General features: G+C 34.9%; 1 protein-coding gene across 1 annotated transcript; it reads left to right on the top strand.

The window, feature by feature from the left end:
- Nucleotides 1-1,450: 1,450 nt before the first annotated feature.
- LOC114270491 (uncharacterized) lies at nucleotides 1,451-12,792 on the top strand. The gene is made up of 3 exons (XM_082869386.1): nucleotides 1,451-2,989; nucleotides 10,822-11,083; nucleotides 12,115-12,792. The coding sequence occupies exons 1-3, from the start codon at nucleotides 1,824-1,826 to the stop codon at nucleotides 12,301-12,303; spliced, it is 1,617 nt and encodes a 538-aa protein (XP_082725512.1). The 5' UTR covers nucleotides 1,451-1,823; the 3' UTR covers nucleotides 12,304-12,792.
- Nucleotides 12,793-14,101: the final 1,309 nt, after the last annotated feature.

Here is a 14,101-nt window from a genome sequence, read left to right as displayed (position 1 = left end):
ACTATGGTAAAAGGGAAATAAATTTGAGAGAGAAAAATGCAATACTACACCCTAGTTGTCACAATTTTGGTGGGTTACTTTTCATGACTAGGTAAGTTTGCTTCTTTCGACTAGATTACATGGGACGTGAGATTACTAATTGTAGGATAAATAGTTTTGGAATTATCAATCTTAGGATTATATATCTTACGATTGAAATATCTTGAATTAAGAATGGATTTAGAACAATTATATCTTATTTTGTTTGATTTAAAATCATTATACATGAACTACATAATGTAATAATCTTATTTTGAGAATGTTTTAGCCCTTAATGCAGATTCCCTTAATTCCTCAATTTTGTATCCCAACCCCTCTTGTAGAACTCAATGCTGAAATTCATGTACTTGTTTTTATGTTTTCCAATTTCACTAGGGTCACTTTGTAAATGTCCAAATATTTTGAATAAAAAGGATAGAAGTATTTCAAAGAAATTTGAAGATTCAGTCGTGTCACCTCACACCACTGAGCCTTCCTCTGGCAACTTGGGTTGAATTGGATTTGGAATTATTTTAGTTATAGAAAGATAAAATAGATTCTTTAGTTTAATAAAATAAAATATCACATCAAATTCATAATTATTATATTATTTCTCTTATAAAAAGTATAAAAAAAAAAATTAAAAAATCTATCTCAAACGAGACTTTTTAGCTCCAGACTAAAATCTATCTCAAATACTCTATCTTAAAAAGTCAAAAAATAAAAAATCTAACTTAGTTCCTAAACGAACTCTGATTTAGCTGTGCTTGTGCTCATGATTGTGATTTTTGATTATAACTTGTTATATATATATATATATATATATATTATGATATTAGTTATAATATTATTTTACTTATATGTTAAGTGAAGTTTAGTTATGAACCTCATAAGATTAAATTATAACATCTGTGGTAATCAAATCCATTAATATCATAACTTACGTGTACACCATAGTATTATCTTTCGTGTGTTAGAGAGAGGGCAAAAAAGTTTAATTAAACTGTCATTTTTTTTGGGATAAATAATGGAAATAGGCAGTGGGTAATGGTAGAAATATCAAATTTTTTATTAAATAAATGATTAGATGTCTCATATGGGTGTGAGATTTATGAGATTTATGATTATCCTAAATTCATGTGAAATATTTAATCATTTATTTGATAAAAAATTTAAAAATTATAACATTTTTGCAAATATTTAAATCGAAAACCAATAAAAATTATAAAATTAAAAATTGAGATTTATTTATTTATTTTATTTTGGGGGATGCACCAATAAATCTCAAATTAATAACTTATGCACTGTTTAGTCTTAAAAATTTTCTTATAGACTGAAAGGTCCCATTACAATGTTAATAACATCAGATACAATGTTAATAACATCAGAGTCATGTTACAAATATTTTCCAGAAAAATAGAAAAAGAAACAGCGCCAAAATATATGAGTGGCATTTTCGTAGTTAAGTAGAAGAACAAGGGCAATTGAGAAGTGTAGTTTGTAGGCTGCAGCCGGTCGCCACTGGTTTCAAAAAAATGCACTCTCCTCCTCCGCAATTACAAATCTCCTCGCAGACTTCGCTCCAGACATTCAATCCTATCCTCCCATCTCCACCACCCCCATTCTTCAACAATCACCAACCCAACCCAACTCTCATCTCCTCCTCCTCCGAAATTCAATATCAATTTCACAATCCCCACCAACAAAAAAACAACTGTGTAATGCCCAAGAATCGTCTTCAACAATCTAGATTCAGAAAGTAACAAGAACAGAGAGAGAGAGAGAGATTGGTTTTTATTTATGTAATGCATCAGAAGAAATCTGACGTTCAGATCGGAAAAGAAAGCAGTGGCGTCTCTTCCGATTTCAATCCTACACCGCCTCTTCTCTTTCCTCACTCAATTCACCAAAAATACTCCCAATCCCAACAACAACAACAACAATTCCATAATCTCAATTTCAGTTCCACTCTCCATTTGAATCTCCCTCCTCAATCATTGTCTTCTTCTTCTGAACCTAACCCACAATTTCTCATCGACCAAACACACCCCCACAATGACCCAATTGCTCCTTCTCCTTCCTCTTCAACTCCAACCCCCAAATCTACTCCTCACAAGCGCCCTCTCATGACCCAGACAAACAACCCATGTTCATCTTCTTCCAATTCTCTCTCTAAATCCCCCACTTTGTCTAATTCTCTTCACCAATACCCATTTTCTTCTACCCCTCCTTTGAAATCCCACTATTTCTGCAACCGCTCCTCCACCAAAGCCGCCGCCTTTCGGTTCCTCCGCCGCCTCTACCACCTCCGCCGCCTCCGAATCCACCTCCGATTGATTCTCCTCTTGTCTCTCCCATTTTTCTACTTCTTGGTTTCCCATCCGAGTCACTCCTTGGTGCTTGATTTCCTGTCCGCCTTTGCCTTCTCCGCCGCGCTATTGTTCTCGCTCAATCTCGCTGTCCCTCGCCTCCCCTCGATTCGCCTATTCCTTGCTCGATCATTCCCAATTAAGCTCACATCATCAACCCACGGGTCTAGACCGCCTTTGCCGGTGTTTTGGTCAATTGGGTCGAGGCCAAAATCGGAGAAAAAGGCGAATTCAGGATGTTGGGTTCAGGCTTATAGCAATGGGGATGTATATGAGGGTGAATTTCATAAGGGGAAGTGTTCGGGTAGTGGGGTTTATTACTATTACATGAGTGGAAGGTATGAAGGAGATTGGATTGATGGAAAGTATGATGGTTATGGGGTCGAGACTTGGGCAAGAGGTAGTCGGTATCGCGGGCAATATAGGCAAGGCCTTAGGCATGGTTTTGGGGTTTACAGGTTCTATACTGGAGACGTTTATGCCGGGGAATGGTCAAACGGGCAGAGTCATGGGTGTGGAGTTCATACCTGCGAGGATGGTAGTCGGTATGTGGGGGAATTCAAGTGGGGCGTCAAGCATGGGCTCGGTCGCTACCATTTCAGGTAATTCTAGATGTCAGTTATTCTTAGTATTTTGGCTTGGAGTTTAAATACATTTGTGGGTTAGCAGGTTGTTGTTGATTTGAATTGAATCCTTTGAATGCTGTCTCATATGTTTATGCTTATACTTCACTGTGTTTGGGTATCTAGGTAATATAGATATTGGTTCATTGGTTTTCTCTCCATTTGTAATAACATAATTGACATTCTGCTAGTTTTGGGTTTGGTGTTTAAATACATTTGTGGGTTAGTGGGTTATTGTTGATATGAATTGAATGCCTTTGAATGCTTTCTTGTATGTTATTAGATTTTTATGCTTATTGTTCATTGGGTATGTGCTTTGTAGTGTTAGTTTTTTGACTAGTAGCTTGTCGTATGTGGATGGGTTTTGTTTGGGGGGTGGGGGTGGATTTTGTCATTGGGTTTGCTCATAATAGTATGAGATGCTTTATTTTTGTGACTTCTACTGTGTGTGTCATGAAGATACAATTGGAAAACCTTACACTACTAAAGTATTTCTAATGACCAAAAGAACGGGGAAAAAAAAAAAATTTAAATAGCAGTATGAATTTTAACGAATTTCATCTTCCATTCTCATGTGTGTAGTTATAATTAATTCAAAAAATTCAAATGGAGTAAATATGATATAGTTTTGTATCTCTTGAGCTAAGAAGCATTTGAAGCACAAACACTTCTAAGGTGGTTGTTTGTGTCACTGTCAGACATTTGTCACCTACACTCGTCAAATGTGTTGGACATGTGTCCAAATGCATTTTATTATTGTTAAAAAAATTTAGATCTTGACACATTTTTTTCAGACACTTGGGGACTTGTGCTCATCGATTAAAACACATGAAATAGATTACAAGTTTGAATAAAATGGGTTGGGATCTAATGATAAAAGAAGAATAATTTAGATTTATAGCTATTATTTTTTTTTATTTTTAAAATTTTAGAAATTAGGGTTATGCTATAATTTTTATTATCTTTAAGAAATATTGATATATATATATATATATATATATGTGTGTGGCTTATAATAAATATATATTGCGCATCCTCCACATTTTGTGTTTTGCATTTTTTTAAAATTTGTTGTGTTAGTGTTTGTCATGTAATGCGACGTGTCTCTGTCCATGTTACTTAGCTCCCGAGAATTGCAAGTTGGCTCAAACAAAATTACCACTATTTGGTCATTTTGCTTGTATCTGATGGGTAAAACAGCAACACAGTGTAGATGTACTCTGCAGGCTATTGGTCAATAGAAAATCACAGGCAGCCTGTGTAAGTAAAAACATGTTGAAAGTACTATGATGATGACATTCATAAATGTCTTTTGGGAAGGGTGTAAATATTGTTGAGTAAAAGTAGTTGAAAGAGAACCATATTTGGCTTCTAGAATAGAAAATGCTTAAGGTGAACATTTGTATTACTTAACAAATATTAGACGAACTTGCAAAAGTGAATTTAGTCATGCTGTTGGAATATTAAGTGAGCACATATGCCTAACCTCATATGGCTTACTCACCCACTCGTTTTATACTTGTATTTTTTGTTGCAACAACATTTCTATATGTTTGTGCCTATCTTTGAAGTTTACATAAGTTTTAAAATGTGATTGCTGTTCTTTTCTCATTTGATGATAGATGTTATTTCAATTAAGGTTGGAGGACAATAAATTTTGTAGGTAAAATGAAGTCTACCAACTTATCAGTAGCAGTGCAATTAGTATGCTATGACTTGCATGTGTTGTCTTGTCGCTATAATGTCAACCAAAAGACTGAGTGGAAAAATTTATGGCATCTTTGTGTACCCCTCTCTGTTCTAGTTTTACAATTTAGTTATTCTTATGTAATTAGTTTTCTGCTTATGTCTCATTCTGCCACAGTATGTCCGTTCATGTCAATCATAATACTGAATCAGGTTCCTTGGTGCATGCATTGTAAAAGTCATGTTGCCTGGTCACCAAATGTGGTTTTATTTGTTTGCCGTGGGGCAGACTTGCAAACCTTTCTTTCATGACTGTTCAGTATTGTTACCAAGCTTCCTGTAGTAACAATCTAATAACTATGGAAGGTGGTCCATGTCAAACACCACCCTTGTTGGACACTTTCCGACATTTGTCATACACACATCCAAACATGTCCAATTATTTTTTTGGGTAAATTACAGTTTACCTCCTGTGGTTAGGCCCAAAAAATGGAACCCCCCCATTTACTTTCTGACACTAAATCCCCCAGTGGTAAATACTGAAGTGTAAAAATGGAAAGTAACAGAAAAAGTAAAAAGACAAAATTAATAACACTACTGCCTAATTCCCTTCTTTCTCTTTCTTCTCTTCACACCATCCTCCTCAACTTGAAGAGGGATGAATAATCACCACCACTGAAAACCACTATGCCCCTTGGCTGAACCACATCAAACCAAGATAGTCACCATCACTACCGACCAACCCTACTCTCCACCAACCAATCAAATCCACCTGCTACCACAATATGTAGAATCCTAAAGTTCCCAAACCCAAAAATTGTAGTATGTGAAAATGATAATGGTAAGATTCAACAGGGAAGAAAATAAGGAAAGGGGATAGTGGTTGGTTATGATTTAGTGTCAAATGGTAATGTTGTTTTAGATACTAGACATTTGCTAGAAATTGTTGTCTGAAAAAATTGGAGAAAACCCCCAACTGCTGATGAAAATCATGTGTAGAATGGGTTTATATGTGTGTGTATAGAGATGGGTAGATGTTATGATTAGGAGGAGAGTTAGTATAGCATGCGTACAAGAAACTAAGTGGACGGATGAGAAAGTTAGGGAAATTGAGGATACCGGTTTTAAACTGTATTATAGTGGGAATGATAGACGCAGGAATGGGATAAGAATCATAGTTGCCAAGGGTTTTGTGAAAAATGTAGTGACGGTCGTTAGGAAAGATGATAAGATTATGTTAGTTAAACTAGTTATTGGAGGGAATATAGTGAACGTTATTAGTGCATGTGTCCCTTAAGTAGGATTAGATGATCAGACTAAGAGGGATTTTTGAGAGCGAATGGATGAGATTTTACAGGAGATACCCGTAGGAGAGAGCCTAGTTATAGGTGGAGATTTCAATGGCCATGTAGGCACAGATAAACTAGGCTATGAAAGGGTGTATGGTGGATACGATTTTGATGATCGAAATGAGGTTGGAGAGAGCATCTTAGATTTTGCGTTGACTTTTGACCTTGTAGTGGCCAATATTATGTATAAGAAGAGGGAGGAGCATTTGATAATCTTTAAGAGTGGGTCAGTTAAGAGCCAAATAGATTACTTTTTAGTGAGAAAAGTGGACCGCCTAAAATGCAGTGATTGTAAAGTGATTCTTGGAGAGAGCTTGGCCTCTCAACATAAGATTTTGGTAATAGATTTATGTTTTAAAGGGTAATACCAAGCTAGGAAGGATGGTGGGCGTCGTAGGACGAGGTGGTGAGACCTAAAAGGGAATAAACTAGAAATATTTAAGAATAAAATGGATAAGGAAGGTGCTTGGGACTTGGAAGATGATGCTAACACTATATGAAACTCGATGACCAATTGTATGAGGAGAAGCTCAAGGGAAGTGCTTAGAGAGTCCAAAGGAACGGGACCTAGCTCTAGGAAAACTTGGTGGTGTAGGGAAGAGGTTCAAGCGGTAATTAAGGCAAAAAAAGAGTGCTTTAAAGAGTGGCAGAGATAGAATTGAGGAAAGCCTTAAGAGCTATAGATTGACTAATAAGGAGGTTAAGAAAGTAGTGAGAGAAGCTAAGTTGAAAGTTTATAATGACCTATACACCAGACTAGATAGTAAGGAGGGAGAGAAGAGGGTGTACAAACTTGTTAAGATACGAGAGAGGAAAACAAGAGATTTTAATCAAGTTAAGAGCATCAAGAATGAGGATTCTAAGGTTTTGGTGAAAGATGAAGAGATTAAGGAGAGATGGAAGAATTATTTTGAGTATTAAATGAGTAATATGGAGGTACGTCAATAGGGGAAGAAATAGCCAGTAATATGATAAACCAAGACTATAGGTTCTATCGCAGGATTAGGAACTTTGAAGTGGAGATTGCACTTAAGAAAATGAAATCAAATAAGGCTTTAGGACCTGATGATATTCCTATTGAAGTTTGGAAGTGTTTGGGTAAAAAAGAGATTGCTTGGTTGACTAGGTTTTTTAGCAAAATTTTGTTGATTAGGAACATGCCAGATGAGTGGAGGAAGAGTATTTTAGTGTCAGCCTATAAGAATAAAGGAAATATCCATAATTGTAACAACTATAGAGAAATCAAGCTAATGTGTCATATAATAAAAGTGTGGGAGAGGGTGATGGAATGTCGATTGCGAGATATAACAGAAGTATTAGAGAATCAATTTGGATTTATGACTGGCAAGTCAACAATGGAAGCAATTTATTTGTCGAGGAGAGTAATAGAAAAGTATAGAGGAAAAAAAAAGACATTTATATGGTGTTTATCGACCTTGAAAAAGCATATGATAGAGTGCCTCGGGATATAATATGGTGAGTGTTAGACAAGAAAGAGGTGACAAAATATTACATTGATGTGATTAGGGACTTGTATGAAGGGGTGCTGACCACTATTAGATCGCCCGCTGGAGAGACAAATGAATTTCCTATCACTGTAGGGTTACACTAAGGATCTTTCTTAAGTCCTTATCTTTTTTGCGTTAGGTATGGATAAGTTGATGAGAAATATTCAGGATGACGTGCCATAGTGTATGCTTTTTGCAGATGATATCGTGTTGGTGGACGAGACTAGAGAAGGAGTTAACACAAAGTTGAAGATTTGGAGAAAAGCACTTAAATTTAAAAGAATCTGGATAAACAGAATTTAAAAGATTCTGGATAAACAGAATTAAAACAAAGTACATGGAGTGTAAATTTAGTAACAATAACAATGAAAGTAGATGATTGAAGATTGAGAACCAAGAACTGCTTAAGAGTGAACATTTTCGTTATTTAGGGTCGATTATCACAACGGCGGGGGAGATTGATGCGGATTTGGCCAATAAGATTAAGGCGGGATGGTTTAAATGGATAAGTGCTTCTGGGGTACTATGAGATAAACAAATACCCATTAGACTAAAATGTAAGTTCTATAGAATGGCTATTAGACCAGCGATGTTGTATGGGAAGAAGTGTTGGACAACCAAGAAACAACATGTAGATAAGATGAATATTGCTGAGATGAGGATGCTAAGATGGATGTGTGGCAAAATTAGACAAAACAGAATTAGGAATGAGTGTATTTGGGAATGGGTAGGTGTAGCATCGATAGAAGATAAGTTGAGAAAGAATCGATTGAGATGGTTTGGTCATATTCAACGGAGACTAATAGAGGTAGTAGTGAAGAGATGCGATGCAGTGACGGTAGATGGAAATGTTAGGGGACTGGGTATGCCTAGATTAACGCTGGCTAGCGTTGTAAATAGAGATATAGATCTACTTAATTTGATTGACGAAATGGCCTTTTGATAGAGCCGTGTGGAGAAGAATGATTCATATAGCCGATCCCATTTGATGAGACTTAAGGTTTGGCTTGGCTTGGTTTGGTTTGGTTTGGTTCACAAGATCTCCATGCTCTATTTTTTTGTTTCTTTGAATTGGGTTAGGTGTATATATATACACACCTATATTGGTTTTCATTTGAAAGTTCAAGGGTGATGAGTGGACGGTGGTTGTGGTGGGTTGTGCCATCGGTGGGTGTTGTTGAGTGATGGTCTGGCCGGAGGTTTGCTATGGTGTTTTGTGTAGTGGAAGGAACACATGGGGTGATGAAGCAAGAAGGTAAAAGGGGACAAAAAATAAAGGTATAATTGTCATTTTAAGATATTAACAATTCAATTTTATATAAAAAAATAAATAAATTTTTACGTGTGGCACCTACGCATCATTAACTTAGACAGATCTTAGTTGCAGGAATCGTGCATTCATGTCCTGATTCTTCGGAAGAAACGTGATTTTACGATTCTTAGTAAGAAGCATGTAAGAAATGCGATTCTTTTGGGAGAGAAATGCGTTTCCATCCAAGATGGGATTGAAGAGAAGAAAAAAACAAAGAATCTGATTTTATTATTATTTTTTAAATCAGATATGGGGTAGAAGAAGGAGAAGAAGAAGAGATGGCATACCTTTTGAAAAAATATGAAGTGAAATGAGACCAAGAGAAGTCAAAGGAGAAGTCGAAAGAACCAGAGAAGTCGAAGGAACACTTGCGTCTTCAAAGAGAGAGAAGACGACACAATTGCCCACTTTTATATTTCTTTCTTTTTTTATATATTTTATTTTGACCTAACTTATGGTCATGGGCTTCATTTAAAAAGTTCAATGGGCTTCATTGGGCCTATAGTTGGTTTTAGCTTGCAAATTCAAAAAGTATTGGAAACTAAAAGGTCGTTTAGGATGAACTATATAAGTGCATTTTTTGACTTTTTTGGCTAAAAAGTAGAAGGAAAAAAAAAGGTTGTTTGGGATAACTTTTTGACTTTTTACAAAAAAATGTGTGTTAAAATATTGTATGAAGTACCAAAATTACCTTCCCTACCTTTCTGAGTGAAGACATGCTTTCTGTGCATGTCAGTGAAGTTGTCAAATTCAAGGCAGTTGCATTGGTTTTGTTTTTTTGTTTTTTTTTGTTTTTGGTCTACAATATGAAAAAAAAATAGCAAACCAAAAAAAATAAAATAAACCCTAGTATCCCTTTAATAATTGTATTCTCGGAGGAAGGGACAAAAGTAAGGACAAAATTGTCTTTTTGCCTTCTGAGTATTCAGCACCAGATTCCCGCCCAAACATTGTGAATAATATAAACTTTTTTGTTTTTTTAGGCCTCGTTTGGCAAGTGGTTTTTTTAGCCAAAAAGTCAAAAAATTACTAAAAAAATCAAAAAGCCAACAATCTATACAAAAAAGTCAAAGATTTTCTTTTTTCTCTACTTTTTGCACATCTTTTCGTAAAAAGTCAAAAAGTCATCCCAATCATACTAGTTTTTTTTACATCACATTTTAGCTAAAAAGCCAAAAAATTACTAAAAATGCCTATTTCCAAATGAGGCTTTAGTGACTTTTTGACTTTTTATCTTTTTTAGGTGATGCCAAACAAGGGCTAATTATATTACAATCAAGCCCATTAAAAAAATAGGAATATTGTATAAAAAAAATATAAAAATAAATAAAACAAGGAACTTAAATATATGTTATATATTTCAATTAAAAAAAAATTATATAGATAAATTAAAAATATAATCGATAAAAATAATACATAAGCACTCCCAAACTATGACTCCTCTAAGTGGCCACGTTCTCCCGCTCCTGCTCTCGTTTCGTGCAACTAAGAGACAGGTCAGTCCATTTTAGACTTTGATATTCACCACAATGGTTTTATTGTAAGAGTAAATGATAGGAAAAAGAGAGGAGGGGGGGGGGGGGGGGTATGAATGAATAAGCTTACAACCTTGTAACCATCTTAATTTTTGGAATTCTCTAGCTGCCTAGTAATCTTTAATTACATCAGAATAATGTGGAGCCATATCATTTGCTGATGTTTCATGGATTATTTTTCTCTTTCACATGACTGAAACTTTTATTGATGACTTTGACTTTGAATGTGCTATAGTTCCTTTTTAGCTATTATTTTCTGTAAAAATGCAAGAATTGGTCTAGCTGCTACAATTTGACCTGGCCCACTGCAGGAGTAATGGGATCTCTCCTTGTGACACCTTCATTTTGGTATAAAGTGAGGCCACATGTGAATTGAATTATTTTATTTAGATCTGACCATTCACTTTTATCTCATATCTAGAAATGGGGACGTTTATGCTGGAGAATACTTTGCGGACAAGATGCATGGATTTGGAGTGTACCGTTTCGCAAATGGGCATCAGTACGAAGGAGCCTGGCATGAGGGCAGAAGGCAAGGACTTGGAATGTACACTTTCAGAAATGGGGAGACCCAATCTGGGCACTGGAACAATGGAATTCTTGACATCCCAAGCACACAGAACACCACCTATCCTGTATCTCCTGTTGCGGTTTACCATTCTAAAGTACTCAACACAGTCCAGGTATATTTAATTTTACCTCTATTTTTCTAAAGGTATCCTTATAGGTATTGTTAGAAAAATTAGATTCCATTGCAGTAACGTGTGATCTGTGATGCATAACTTGCTAGCGTGTTTGGACAGTTGACTTAGCCTGATCCCAAATATCCCCTAAATTCTTTGGGCAGCAACTATTTGATTGATATTTTCCATGTGGTGTGATTAACTTCATTTACAGCACAATGATAATGATGATTTGCTGAGCATTTTTGTTCTGTTCTCTCTGCATATTTTTCAAGGCTCCATGGTAAGAAGATATTGTGGTCTTGAAAAAATGTTTATTGACAAAGACATTTGTTGTTCCCAATTGTCAATAGTTTTCTCGCCATGTTTCTTTCAAATATTGGATTTGGAAACTTCTTTGAGGTTTTGGCGAGGGCATGAATTCATACAATTCTTAGAAGTTTGTGAGGTTAACCCGCCTTGTCAACTTGAAATTGGAGCATCTGATTAGTTTGATGGTTAATCTTGTAAAAAACCTGGTTTAATTCATTAATGATCATTGGTCTTGAACATATCTTTCTGTTAGAGAACATGTATGTGTGATTTCCAGCTTTTGATTGAAACTAGATGCTGGAATTTTTTATCAATCTGGTACTGGTGGTGGGGATCCACTGACTTATAGTCCCGTCATGGCAATGATTTTTTCCTTTCAATCTGACGTGGCATAGAATTAGGGAAAAATCAGAATTTGTACAATTTGTCTGTCTTGGACACAAATTTTTTGTCTTATGAGAATACAGCTAACATTTTGTCCCAGTTTTCATGGTTTCTGTTAGACACTCTACACCACTCCCTCAGTACTGCATTCCCAAATATGCTGATTAGTTGAATTGTTATACACTGTTGAGGAACAGACTTGAGGATGAGAAAATAGTATTTTATTGGAAAAGTTAAGTGCAACAATTAAGAAGAAATACTTTCAGAAAAAAGAAATGAATGACCAAGAAAAAATAGTAGATGGGTTTTCTAATATGATATGTTTTGACAACCAGGAAGCTAGACGAGCATCAGAGAAAGTGTATGATGTGGCCAAAGTGGACGAAAGAGTGAACAGAGCAGTAGCAGCGGCTAACAGGGCAGCAAATGCAGCTAGAGTAGCAGCGGTTAAAGCTGTCGAAAAACAAATGCAATACAATGGTAACAATGACAACATACCTATGCCATTTATGCGTGACTGGTAATCTGACCCTAAATATCACTAAAATCATCAATCAGGCTTCTACTACATGAGATATGGCTGCAAGAGGGATGGTTACATTTTGTAATTTTTCAACCCCCACATTTTCTGTTTCATTTTTCTTTACTTTCCTTTTCTTTCCTCGAGAGTATCTAAATACGAGGCGCCTTTTCCATAGGATAAAAGGGCTGAACTAATGAGTGGTAGCTAGTTTCTAGTTGCCCCTTCTTGCTCTTTAACATTGTGTTAAAGAGAGAGAAATGGGTGGCATCTAAATGTATTGTCTTTAATTTTCCATTTTTCTTTCATTCTTGTAAAGTTCGGTTAGTTTGTAAATTTGTAATATTACGCGCTGGTGCCTAGGGAGAAATACCTTAATCCGGCCAATGTTGTATGCGGACTAATGATGACGTGGCAAAGTCAAATAGTGTCATGAATATTTGCTTCAGGGAAAAATGGATCTCTTTCTCCCTAGGGAGGAGTCACTGCCAAAGCATGTGGTTCTCTTTTTTCTTCTTGAAATGAAGTTGAGGGATGCTGCCAACTTGTCCTATATTTTTGAATGCCTTTTTATTCTGGAAATACATTTTTATGGTTTCATTTTAAAAAGAATATTCATACATAAATTTCATATAAAAAACCCTATCATAATGATGCGATAATGACATTCATGGGTGTACCCTGGCATTACCCTTATTTTTATGGGTGTTTTGTTTTAAAGTTTAAGATGTACATTAAGTCATATCATAATGTATGAAAATTTTTGTTTATATATCATTCTTCTTTTTAAAAAACAAAAAAAAAACTGTGTGAAAATAATGTAAAGTATAACACATAATTTTTATATTGTTTTCTTTTTCTATGCAAAAATAGTTTTTGAAAATTTAAAAGAGAATTGTTGAAAAGTCCAAAATAATGAGAGAATAAGGCATTAGGTCAAGTGGATATTTTTTGTTAATCAAATGTCCACTCTTTGTGAAATAGTTTGATGAGAAGTTTTTTTTTTGGTGGGAAATATGACCATAAGCCTCATAGCTTTCCTTTCTTGCTAAAAGGACCCAAAAAATAAAAATCAAAATAAAAAAATCAAAAAAGCAGTACTTTTAAAACTTCCTCATAATTATAATGTCTTTTATAAAGAACAAAATTTGTTATTTGAATATTTTATTTGATCATTATATTCTATCTTTCTTCTCTTTCTTTTACAACTCTCTCTCCCTCTCTCCCTTTCTCTAACTCGATGGTTGTTCACTATCTTCATCGTCTATTGACATTGTTCATCGTCATCGTCGGCTGGCAACCACCATTTTTACCGTCAAACAACCACCATCATCTTAGATTTGATACCTACAAACTCATATTTGAGATCAATAACTTCATATTTGAGAAAAAAAAAAGGAAAAAGATTTGATAGAAAAATGAAAAATCGAGATATTGTAATGAAAAATTAATAGTTTTTTTTGTTTGTTTTCATAGATTTAAAAGTAAAATTTGACTCTGGTTCGTTCATTTAGTATATATTCTGTTTTTTTAATAGTAAAATTTTACTTTGGTTAACAATATGTTGATCTGCTTAACGACAGTAAAATTTTACTTTTAATCATAGTAAGTTCTACTCTGATTCAGAGTAAAATTTTGCTCTTTTTTTTAATTATAATTATTTGTATTTTATTTGTTACAGAGTAAAGTTTACTATGATTCAAAGTAAAATTTTACTCTAAAACAAGTTACGATGATGGCTTTACAATATAGTGTTGTGTAATGAACCAGAGTAAAATTTTACTGTTTGAAGAACAGAGCAT

The sequence above is a fragment of the Camellia sinensis genome, chromosome 5 (assembly GCF_055761805.1).
Source record: "Camellia sinensis isolate YWXY chromosome 5, ASM5576180v1, whole genome shotgun sequence".
Classification (NCBI taxonomy): domain Eukaryota; kingdom Viridiplantae; phylum Streptophyta; class Magnoliopsida; order Ericales; family Theaceae; genus Camellia; species Camellia sinensis.
The sequence above is the reverse complement of the archived record's forward strand: the minus strand, read 5'-3'. Positions and strand labels throughout refer to the sequence as shown.

Coding starts and splice junctions, on each gene's coding strand:
- LOC114270491 (XM_082869386.1), top strand. CDS start 1,824: ATGCATCAGAAGAAATCTGACGTTCAGATCGGAAAAGAAAGCAGTGGC. Junction 2,990..10,821: donor CTCGGTCGCTACCATTTCAG/GTAATTCTAGAT, acceptor TCTCATATCTAG/AAATGGGGACGTTTATGCTG. Junction 11,084..12,114: donor AAGTACTCAACACAGTCCAG/GTATATTTAATT, acceptor TTTGACAACCAG/GAAGCTAGACGAGCATCAGA.